Source organism: Solanum verrucosum, unplaced genomic scaffold (assembly GCF_900185275.1).
Source record: "Solanum verrucosum unplaced genomic scaffold, falcon-dt-bn FXZP01000196.1, whole genome shotgun sequence".
Lineage (NCBI taxonomy): Eukaryota > Viridiplantae > Streptophyta > Magnoliopsida > Solanales > Solanaceae > Solanum > Solanum verrucosum.
This window is the reverse complement of record NW_026020420.1, coordinates 234,419-246,316: the sequence shown is the minus strand read 5'-3', so window position 1 is coordinate 246,316 and position 11,898 is coordinate 234,419. Positions and strand designations below refer to the sequence as shown.

The following is an 11,898-nucleotide window of genomic DNA, read 5'->3' as shown; positions in this document are numbered from 1 at the left end:
CGCTAAGTTGTAACCAAAATGTTTATCTATGTCTTATGCCAAAACTAATCGAAATCTCAAGAAACCAAAACAACTTGGTTGATATTTTACAATAATAAGCAACAAATCTATAAAATTATAATTTTATTATTTGAAATAATTAGTTGAACAAGTATTAACAATTTTACCTACATGATGCTTAAAATTAGAACCAATAAAGTGAACTGTAATTTCCGAAAAATTTGCAAAAATCAGTTTCTTCCCCAAATATCAGTTTTTCCATTTTGAGCTCCACCATTAACGCTAATTAGGGCTTTGAAATTGGTGGATTACAATTTACAAACCCCAGAATCGAAAATGGAGGTAAAAATCAACCGATTGTTTGGGCCAATTGTTACATTCGTCAATGGAGGGGACCAGCTTCCTTGGACCTCACCTGACATTATTGTTGTAAGCTTTCTTGAATAAACCATTCTTATAAATTTCATTAAAGCATTGATCTTTACATTCATATTTCATGTTTTTGATGATTTGGGATTTTGGGGTTCCAGTAATTTGTGGTATCAGGTATATTTACTAGCACTTTCTCCTCTCTACGTGACATGCTTAAGAACACAAGGCTTGTATCTATAGTTTAAGATGATAATATTCAAAAAAAAAAAAAAAAAACTTTTTTGAACTCCGTGCCAAGATAAAGGCAGAGAGTATGATTTTCGTTGATAAGTGGGTGATTGTGGTTGGAGCCAGAGGCGAATTTAGAGCCAAAAAATAGGGCACCGGCACCCATGGTCTCTTCGTAAAATTAGATATTTTATATGTATATTTTTTAAGATTTTGTATAATATTATATTCTGGTACCCGTACTACAAGAAGTCTAAATGATCCACATGGTTAAATGTTGAGCTTTTGACCTTGAGGATTAAGGATCAATTCTCACTTCAATACATTTTACTTGGTGCACTCATGTTCAAAAAATCCTAGATTCGCCTCTGGTTGGAGCTAAGATTTTAATTTTATGGTATGGACATTTAGAATGCCGATTTCAAGGGCTAGTGATTGGATTCTTAATACGTGTACATATTTAATGAATTTTTTAATACGGATATACTGTTTGAGCAAAAGCTAACTGTTTCGACCAAACCGGTATCTTGGCTTTTCTTTGTCATAAACATGCTAGTTGGTAGTTGAACATGCCTTATTTAGTCTTTTGCATGATTTGACTATTTATATAAGAAAACTGTTGCTTTGGGTTGCAGAAACTATGAAGAAAGTTTTGATTTTTACTAACATCAAAAGAATTTGTTATTGAGAATAAAGAGTTGATGAGAAATATGTTGCTTTAGGCTGTAGTAACTTTGGAGAAAGATCTGTTTCTCTAATTAACAGTAGAAACTTGTGTTATTAATAAGGAAGAGTCCATTGGTTGATATCGTTCTTGTTAGTGAATTTGAAGTTTTGCATTGGAGACACTGTGTGTTAGCCATTTTAATGTTGTTACTAATAAAGATGAAGTGGTGCTTTTCGTTATATCAGCATGCAGTAGTGGCCTTACTTGTTAGTTCTTATGAATCCCTGAACATATAAAACTTATTTGGTCTAATTTTTGTCTCACAAGATAAAATACAAGAGAGAAGTTGAATGAATTGGCTTGTATTGAGAAGCAAAAAATGAAGCGATAATTGTACTATGTTGCTTTTGGTGCTTAGTCTTATGTGCCTATGCATATTGATAGGGCTGCGAGAGAGAAGTTGCAGATGCTAACAAAGGTGCCTCTGATGAAGGGAAGAATGAGAGTATTATGAGATTGTCATGGGCTCTTGTTCATTCTAAACAACCTGAAGATGTGCAACGAGGGATCGCTATGCTTGAGGGTGAAAATTAGTCAGATCTATTTCCTATTTTATGTTACACATTGTTGCTTGACTTGCTTCTACATATCTAGTAATGTTTGTGAATTGTGATACTACCACCGACGTCTATCTATTTTCATCATTTAACTCCTAGTTTCCATATTCATGGACATATACGCCTGATGCTCTTCTTTGTCTTTGAAATTCTAAAGCAACACACATTCATGAAGTTCCCACACTTGATGGACATTGTTGAGACAATTTCTATTGTTTCTCTTGTAGTGTTAGTAGCTCCTTATAAATGGTCTTAGGAAGTAAAGTTCATCGAGTCAAGAACATGTAATGGACTACTACAATCATGCTACTGTTGAATCATCGCAAAATTACTCTGGATTTTGTTCTCTTTTTTTTTTTGGTTTCCCATCCGGTGTTCGGAGCCCACATTGGAGCTCCGACTAAATCCGGATCGCGCACTGCAGGGCCCATTCGGGGGTGGTGCTACCAATGGATTTGGTTCATTGGTTCCTGGTACTGTTACTTTCAACTCTTTTGGGCTTTTGTTGCTTAAAATCTTTTTATTTTTGTGTTTGATTGGATGTTTATGTGTCTAATGAATAACGTACTTGAGGATTCGATCTATAGAAACCATCATCTCTTTGCTTCTTCTTTTTCTTCTCCAGCTTCACTTGCCAACGCAAGTAGTCCACTACAGCAGCGAGAAAAGCTTTATCTTTTAGCTGTTGGATATTACAGAAGTGGGGAATATTCAAGGAGCAGAGAGCTTACCGTTCAATGTCTAGAGGTTTGGTCCTAATCCTTTTACTGTTCTTAGTCGTTTGCTGTGAACTCTCTACTCACTCAGATATCTAACTCCCGAAATCAACTTGTTATTTATCGATCATTTGAGACAATCAGAATTCAACCACCCTGTTTAGTTTTGCTTAAAGTTTTTTTCTTCCCTTTAGATTGCACCTGATTGGAGACAAGCTTTATCGCTTAAGAAGGCTATCGAAGATAGAATAACTAAAGGTAATGACCCGAGACTTTTTCCCTTGCTTGCTCGATTTTGGATAACAGCATATTAAATTGGATTCATTTGTGTCTATGCAATGCAGATGGTGTCATTGGTATAGGAATCACTGTGACCACTATAGGACTCATTGCTGGTGGGATTATAGCATCGTTGGTCCGAAGAAAATGATCTTCACCAAAACAACTATCTGAGGTTATTGACACAAAAACCCGAGTTTCTATTAGATGAACGAACTATATTAGTTCGTTTCTTTTCCATTTCCTTGCCTTCTTCTTCTCTTCGACTCGTTTAAAGGGAGTCAGTAAATGTTCTATAGAATAATGCCAGGCCATATGGCTGAAATTCTAGTGATTTACTGTTCGTTTGGTTAAAGACTCACTTTGAATTACTAGTTATATGAAATGTCATGTAAATTTGGCTTCGATATTTGTTTAATAACTGTGTGTGAAAAACATACAATCACTTGCCATCTATAAACTATTCATATTAGGAATAGTTTTTATTCCAAATTTACATTAACAACAAATTCATGAAGGGGTCAAACTATGTATCCTTAGGTATATTCGGATTAAGGAAAAACTCTGAGAGATTGCTTCGAAATAAGATTCCTGCTGCTGGTGGGACGGCTAGTATATTTTATAAAAAATTTGAAGAACCAAATGCAAAAGCCATAAGGGTAAAACAAATATTCTTCTCATGAATGCCAATCACAGTTTAAATATGTATCATTTCTCTCAAGTGGCATTGACTGCTTGGATAATAATAGTTCCAAATACAAATAAACAAAAGGGAGGCACAATAGCATCTTCTGCCCCAAACTAAGGCATATTTGTCCACTAAAATAATTCACAACTTTTTCCACAGATTGTTGAAACATTTACATGGCTAATCATAATGAGAACCTTACTCCTAGTGAGCTTCTTCAAGCTGAAACACAGTCATGGAACCAACTCTATTTCTTCATAGAACATGTAACATTGAAATGTGCACTTCAATTGGACATACCTAATGTCATCACCAAACATGGCAAACCAATGACAATATCAAAGCTCATGTCTTCCCTCCCTATTAGGCCTTCAAAATTTCCCTATTTTCACCGCCTTACACGAATATTAGTTCATTATGGCTTCTTGATTCTACAAAAACATGATGATAACGACGTTGATGATGATAAAGGGTGTTATTCGCTTGCACCAGCTGATCGTTATGTAGTGAAGGACGGACCATGGAACTCGATGGAAGATCAAGATTCATTCTTCTTTAAAGCATGGAATTGTTTAGGTGATTGGTTCAAGAATGATGATCCCAGTGCATTTTATACAGCATATGGAGACTTATTCTGGAGTAAACTTTCGAGTGATTCAAGTACTGGTAATTGGTTTAACGAAAACATGTCTAGAGATTCGCGATCATTCATGAACGTGTTAATTGGCAACGAGTTTAAGGATGTGTTCGAAGGATTGACATCTTTAGTGGATGTTGGAGGAGGGACTGGAACCGTCGCAATGTCCATAGCCAAAAATTTCCCTGACATGAAATGTATTGTTCTTGATCTTCCTCCTGTTGTGGCTAACTTGCAGGGAAGTGAAAATTTGGAGTTTGTAGCAGGGGATATGTTTCAGAAAATTCCTCCTGCTAATGCTGTCTTACTCAAGGTAAATAAACTACACTTTTCGCTAATAATTCCCCTGTATTACTAGTTTCTCTTATAACAACATATCCAGTGTAAGCCCACAAGTCTGAGGAGGGTATAGTGTAGAAAAACCTTACCCCTACCTCGTAAAGATAGAGGTTGTTTCCGATAGACCCTCGGATCAAGTAAAACATCTCAAAACAGTTTGAAAAAGAGAATACAAAAATGAAAGCAGTAACAACAACAAAATATAGCGTTGTGAAAAGCAATAGTACATAGCATACATAGAAAGAGCAGTAACAACGAACTAGTGAAATAACCGAAGCTCATGAAACATTGTTGGTGTTTTTTAAAAAATGGGGCAGCACAAAATGATTGAAAATTTCTCTCAATGGATTGAAATGACTTTCAATAGCTTTCAATAATTTTATGAAGCATTGAGGGGCTTTAAATAGCCAACATAAAACACATAATCTACATAATTTATAATTTAAACAACCTAAAATATCTCAACAATATAAACAAACTAACTAAAATTCAAAATTCAAATTTATTCAAACTAAATAACTTATTTTGCTAAAAGTTACTGCAGTAACTAAAAGCAAACTTCAACACTCCTCCTTTGCTTTAGTTACTGCAATTGAAAAAAATGCACCTCCTCAATTTTTGCTTTGGTAGTTGATGCTGAATTTTATACATTGTTTTGAACTTGCAAAATTTCTTCTTTTTTCTTTTTCTTCTTTTGATTTTGTTCTTCAAAAACACATGCAATGACATTGTCTTGTGTAGAGGTTGTAAGGGTTTTTCTTCCATCGCAACCTCACATATCACATATGTTTCAAAATATGGTTTTATTCTCACAGGCCAAATTTGATAGTTTTCGTCTGCGAAAATTTGTGGGGCATTCAAAGAGAGACTGATGCTTGCCATTATTTTGGTTAAAAATGATTTAGAAAAGCCTGTGCGTTGAAAAAAGCACCAGTTGAAAAGGTAACCTTGATGGGATAAAATGGGTAGCCCTGATGGGTTAAAAAGGTAGCCCTTACGGGTTAAAAATGTATGATAGTTCTTTGGAAGATTTCACAGATCCCTTAAGATCAATGAAGCTCTTGATACCACTGTTGGTGTTTTTTAAAAAAATGGGGCAACACAAAATGATTGAAAATTTCTCTCAATAGATTGAAATGACTTTCAATAGCTTTCAATAATTTTATTAAGCATTGAGGGGCTTTAAATAACCAACATAAAACACATAATCTGCATGATATAAAATTTAAACAACCTAAAATATCTCAACAACATAAACAAACTAACTAAAATTCAAAATTCAAATTTATTCAAACTAAATAACTTATTTTGCTAAAAGTTATTGCAGTAACTAAAAACAAACTTCAACAAACATAGATAATAGCATCAATTGACGAACAAGAAACTACGAGAATACTAGTCTTGTCACTTCTCTAATTAACTTTTGGACATGTTAATTTTGTAGTCAATTTTGCATGATTGGAATGATGAAGAATGTGTGAAAATTTTGAAGAACTGCAAGGAGGCAATAAGAGGAAGTGGAAAAGTTATAATTATAGACATGGTGATGGAAAATCCAGAATTGGATGATGAATCTGTCCAAGCACAGCTCTTCATAGACATGTTGATGATGGTTTTTGTGGGTAGCAAAGAGAGGAACAAGAAAGAATGGGAGAAACTTTTCTTAGATTCTAGTTTTACTAGTTACAAAATTACGTTGACTCTTGGTTTGAGATCTGTCATTGAGCTCTACCCTTAGATCTCTCATGATTGTGTTGTATAAGCGGTCTGTCAGAGGCGGATTCAGGATTTAAATTCTACGAGTTCAATCTTTAAGATTCTTATCATTGAACTCGGTGTAGTTTTAAAGTTATGGGTTCTGACCTCATATAAATTTATGTTTTGCATCGAAAGTACGGAGTTCAGATGAATTAGATATTCTAAAACGAAGTTTTATCAATAAAATACTAGTCATTTATTAGTGTATAGTTCTAATTTTTTTCTAGGTGGCTTTTCGGATAGTTAGAGTGAAAATAGTAGTAGGTATCCTAGAGCTTTTATATTATACTTTTATATAAAGTTTTCTCTGTTATCGAGTCTTGTATATTCTGTTATCTGCAACAAAAAAAATTCCTGTTCTATACTTGAAGAAAATCATGATGCAGAGGTCTTTAATCAGAGGTATCAATCAAGAAGTCGTTTCAGCGATAAAATGCAGGATTATTTTATCATGTGTTTGGTTAGAGGTATTAGTTAGTCTCGGGATTCGTTTATCCCATCCCCCATACCAAACCAGTTCACTTAGAATACTACTCGGAAATGAGATTGATCTTTCGATTAGTTAGAAGAATATTGTCAACTGGTCTAATGATCATTGTAGTTCTTGATCAGTATATTATTTATCTGAACAGTAATTTAAAGGTCTCAGTAAAACATTTTCATAAAAGAAGCATAATACATAAACAAACACTCAAACTTAGCCTAAGCTGACAAGTAAACGCTCCAACTGAGTATGCACATCTAAACATCTTAACTCGTCTTCACTTTGTCAGTTGAACACTCCAACTTACAATATAATCATCTAAACACCTCCAAAATCAAAGCGTTAAAAAAAACAATACTATTCATGTGCTTCAAAGTAGCAAGTTTACACAAGTAAAACAAAAAACAAAAAAAAAACAAAATTAGTACTAGTTTGTATGCATAAACAAGAGTACAAAGATCAATCAATGCCATAGAGCAACAAGGTGAAAAATAAATGATAAAATTCAACAAACATGACATTCTTGAAGTGGTTGGTTTTGCATCCTATCATTACTAGTTGTTTTTTGGACGGACTGCATAAAAGGTTTGGATGCCTGCTAGAAATGTATCAGTAACTTGCAAACCAATGACAAAAAGTGCTGCAATGAATGCAAAAACAGTCCATGGAGTGTTAAAATGAGTGTTATTCCATTCAGCAATCCATATTTTCCCTTTGCTATTGTAATGTTTCTCAATTTTGTCTTTCACATCAACAAAGGCATGTGGATTCGGCACCAAATCTCTTGCTAACTCATTGAACAGATCTGCTACTTCTTGATCACTTCCAAGAAAGTTAAGTAGTATACCTTTTGATCTCAGCTCCTTCACGTCTTCAGCATGATCGATAAGTGAATCCATGAAACTAACATAAGACGTAATTCCAAAGTCATCTGGTGTATCAGGACATGCTTCATACGCGACTAAGTTTAAAAACTGTGACTTGGTTGAATCATCTATGGTTATAGGTGGAAGTGTTAAAAGAGCTGAGCAATGAAATGAAGTGAACTTAACCTCTGAAAGACGACGACTCTTTCCAGGCCTGAAACGGATTCCTGCTCTACGTAGTTCCATAGCTGAACGATACGAGCACCACTCACCCCTTAGATAGCATCCACCTTCTGAGAAAGCCTTTGTGTTTATGAGATTTGTTTTTAATAGCTCAAGGAGATGAGCCGGAAGCCATGTTTTTTTCGTGCTTTCTTCTTTGCTAAGGGCAGGACATTCTCCTCCACAAATCTTGCTAAGAAAGTTCATAGCTTTTTCAGTACAGCTTTCAGGATGTAGATCACTAAAGAATTCAACAAAGAAATCCTTGATACTTTGAATGAATCCTTTACGTTGAGAAGGGTTTGTATGTGCACTCGAGATGAACGTTGTTATCATCTTCATTCCTACATTGTCCTTGAGCTTACATCTCATTAACACATCCAGGACTTCAAATGGTAACTGATTTTCAAGTAAGAACAGATCACGACGAATGAAAGCTATATCATGGCTCTTCATTTTCAGCTCTTTATAATTACTGGTCACAATGCAGTGAAGGTATTGAAAGATGAAACATCCATCCAGGAACATCATCTGTGCAAACACCTCATCGTTGTAATCTTTGATCGATTCCTCAGCATAACACTCCTTGACAACAGGCATAATGTCCTTGACCTTTCTGTAAAGCTCATCAAGAGACACTGAATTTGTCGAAAGCCATGATAAGTCCCCGTCAAATCTTTTTTCATCAGTTAACTGAATAGCAAGTAGCTTCTTGTACTTCTCCATAGGTTGAAGTTCTGGTTTTCCATGGTGAAATGGACCGATAGAAACCACAAGAGGCTCATAACACCTTAAGTTTGATTCAATATCGCGATGCATTTTTGGGACCTTTTGTATTTTTGGATTCTGCAATGAGCCAAGGTAATCTCTACTCTTCTCTAATGAATTTAGCCATTCTCTCTCATTTTCACTGATTTCATGAGAGTTCGAGTTTGAACCTTGACGAATTGTGATGAGATATTCATCAGGAAATATTTCATCGCCGCGGATACTCCTACCTTCTTCTTTACTAAACATTGTTCCTTTAGAAGATAGTTTGTCCATTTTTTGTGAAATTATGAACCACAATCTTGATAGTATATGATTGAAATTGCTTGAACTTTAATTTTATACACACTTAAACTGAAAAAATGGTCTAATATTTTATGATATAGTTTTACTTTATTGGGCCAGGTGATTTTTCTTCATTGTCAAGTCAGGTATTTTCCACATTCTTATTCCTAACCAGATACATTTTTCAGCGTTCTTCTTAAAACAGAAAAAATAAAACAGAATAGGATTAGATAAAGAGAAAAAGCATTTAGTTTAATTCTTTACCTGCCTGCTAAGAAACATAATCCATGATTAAAAGGGAAAAAGAACAAGGATAACCAATAAATAACTAAAGATGCCCCATCTATAACTGCTTAAGTACTTCTTGGATGTGATAGTTTACTCAAACAACATCTAGTTAAGATGAAGAAATATTTAACATTTCATCGCATCCTTGATAGTAAAATGTCGTCATTAGAATGTCACTTGTAGAACTTATTTTTCCGACTTCCACTAGCAAAGTCATTTTTAACAAACTTGTTTTCCTAGATAGAAATATTTTTAAATGGAGATCAAATAATAAAGGGATAATGCATAAGTACTCTTGAACTATGACCAAAATTTCAGCGACAAACTTAACTTAACTACATTCCTATTACCCCCTCCCCCCCCCAAACTCATTTTTTCATTTTTTTTTGCGCACCTTTTATGTTGACGTGGCACCTTCAACTAGGTAAGTTGGTTGTGTTATTACACACGCGTCTGCCATCTTGTATTTAAACTTTTTAATTTTTTTTTACTTTCATTCATTGTTTTTTCTCTTTTATTTTTCTATTGATTTTATTTATTTTTAAAAAAAAACTGTATTTCCTTTTGAATTGATTTCAAATTTTATTCCAAATGTTTTGTATTTAAAATAAGTTAATTTCGAATGAATATCAAAATAGGTGAAGAAAATCAAATAGAACATAAAAAAAAAAACGTTAAAATTAAAGGACATTTATCATTTTTTTAAAAGAATACAATTAGTTTTCTAAACATAATTAAAAGTGAAAAGATAAGAAATTAATGAAAGAAAAAAATAAAAAGTGAAAGTGAGGAAGAAATTAAAATAAATATTTTACTTAGAAAGAAATAAAAATAATTAAATATATATAAGTATTAATATCAATAATTTTGTGTATTAACTAATTATAAAGTTGCCAATTAAAAAAGGACAAGTATCCAATTTTTTCACTCATCACTTGCCTTCAAGAGAATGTGCAAACTCTCTATGTCACGTCAATTTTAATGATGTATTTATTCCATTTTTAAATAGTTTAGGGAGGATAATATGACTCTAGTTATATTAAGGATAATAGTTGAAGGGATACTTATGCCGTTATGCGTTATCCCAATAATATATAACACTAGTTTAGTCAAGTTACCTATTTAGTTAATATTTTCTATAGATCCAAACCTGATGAATTTAGTTGGTATTTAGATTAATAATATCTTTATTAGGTGTTTGGCTTAATTAAATCGTAATGTATAATAACTATACATTTACTAAAATATTCTTAATTACTACACAAAAATAGTCGAAAATCACTTCTTTTTCTTAGTTATCAAAAACTTTTGTTTCCCAAACCTATTCAAAGTAGGATTAATTACTACCCGTTTTTTTTCTTCTAAATATCCCATATAATAAGTTTCCAAAAATAGTTTTTCCGTAACCTATTCTAATTAAGATTACAACGTATATCTGTGTATATATATATAGTATATTACTAACCCTTCAACCATCACTTCCATCATATAATTTTTTTAATTACCAAAGTTTTTCAATCAACACAATAAATTGCTAGGTAACTCTGTTTCAATCTCTGTTTTCTTCAACCTTGAATTTCATCCTACTGTATTGCGATGAATTACGAGTCGTATAGAGTTGTAGAGAAGTCTCCTTGTGGTAGATACATTAGATACAATCATAAGTTGGGTGTAGGAGCTTCAAAACAAGTCTACAATGGTTGGGATCGCGTTCAAAAACTTGAGTTAGCGTGGAACAAAATTGAAAATGGAAATTTGTTCAATGAAGAAGCTAGTATGTTGAAGTCATTAAATCATGAAAGGGTTATGAAGTGTTTCTCTTATTGGTTTGATTCTGAGTCCAAAACTATGAACATGATCACAGAGTTATTCCCCTCGGGGAGTTTGAAAAAGTACCTGAATAATGTCGTTGGTGTTTGTGGTGATTTGGAGAGTATCAAGAATTGGGGCAGACAGATTCTTGAAGGGTTGAGGTATTTACATAGTCAGAGCCCGAAAATCATTCATAGAGACATTAAGTGTGATAATGTGTTTGTTGATGATGATGGAAAGAAAGTTAAGCTTGGTGATTTTGGGTTGGCTGTTCGTATTACAGATGGTAGTTTATTCGTGAAAGAGGCGAAAGGTACCCCTGAATTCATGGCTCCAGAGTGCTACGATGGAGAATACAACGAGTTAGTGGATGTATATTCGTTTGGGATGTGTTTACTCGAGATGGTTACTGGTGAGTATCCGTATATGGAATGCAGCACTCAGGTTCATATATTTAAGAAAGTGTATGCTGGTGTAAAGCCTGCGTCTCTAGAGAAGGTGAAGGACTCAAGATTGAATGAGATAATCGAGAAGTGTATACTTCCTGCATCTGTTAGGCCATCTGCAGAAGAGTTGTTGAAAGATCCATTCTTTGTATGTAACGGTGGATCATCAACATCGGAGGCTCATGCTCCTACTGTCAATCGTGTTACTAGTCATCCTTTCAAGGGATTACATTGTTGTGCTAGAGTCGTTGCTTGGACTCTTAGAAAATGTCAACGTATCCGTGTCAAATTCTCCAAAAGCTGTGTATTTCATGCACCTGATTCGAAAGTGAAGAGTCTGCACAACTTAAGCTAGGGATATTAGGAATTTGTATTTGATGTAATGATCGATATTTAGTCCTATTCTATTTCATATTTCAAGTCTTT

At 33.9% G+C, this 11,898-nt stretch overlaps 4 protein-coding genes across 5 annotated transcripts; 3 read left to right on the top strand and 1 right to left on the bottom strand.

Moving 5' to 3' along the window:
• The first annotated feature begins 231 nt into the window (after window positions 1-231).
• Window positions 232-3,245, top strand: LOC125841088 (mitochondrial fission 1 protein A-like). Of its 2 annotated transcripts, none has more exons than XM_049520096.1 (5): window positions 232-429; window positions 1,712-1,850; window positions 2,510-2,631; window positions 2,795-2,858; window positions 2,945-3,245. In XM_049520096.1, the coding sequence occupies exons 1-5, from the start codon at window positions 337-339 to the stop codon at window positions 3,028-3,030; spliced, it is 504 nt and encodes a 167-aa protein (XP_049376053.1). In that variant the 5' UTR covers window positions 232-336; the 3' UTR covers window positions 3,031-3,245. The 2 variants fall into 2 exon arrangements, with proteins under 2 accessions (XP_049376053.1, XP_049376054.1); XM_049520097.1 differs by lacking the exon at window positions 232-429 and adding an exon at window positions 970-997 and having other exon boundaries at window positions 2,945-3,084.
• Window positions 3,246-3,738: 493 nt separating this feature from the next.
• LOC125806844 (probable O-methyltransferase 3) lies at window positions 3,739-6,281 on the top strand. Its single transcript, XM_049486594.1, has 2 exons — window positions 3,739-4,517; window positions 5,988-6,281. Exons 1-2 carry the CDS (start codon window positions 3,744-3,746, stop codon window positions 6,279-6,281), a joined length of 1,068 nt encoding a protein of 355 aa, XP_049342551.1. The 5' UTR covers window positions 3,739-3,743.
• A 1,029-nt stretch (window positions 6,282-7,310) lies between these two features.
• On the bottom strand, window positions 7,311-8,926 carry LOC125806789 (putative UPF0481 protein At3g02645). The gene has a single exon (XM_049486539.1). It carries the CDS (start codon window positions 8,915-8,917, stop codon window positions 7,340-7,342), a length of 1,578 nt encoding a protein of 525 aa, XP_049342496.1. The 5' UTR covers window positions 8,918-8,926; the 3' UTR covers window positions 7,311-7,339.
• Window positions 8,927-10,810: 1,884 nt separating this feature from the next.
• LOC125806889 (serine/threonine-protein kinase WNK8-like) lies at window positions 10,811-11,827 on the top strand. Its single transcript, XM_049486646.1, has one exon. The coding sequence runs from the start codon at window positions 10,811-10,813 to the stop codon at window positions 11,825-11,827; it is 1,017 nt and encodes a 338-aa protein (XP_049342603.1).
• The last annotated feature ends 71 nt before the right edge of the window (window positions 11,828-11,898 follow it).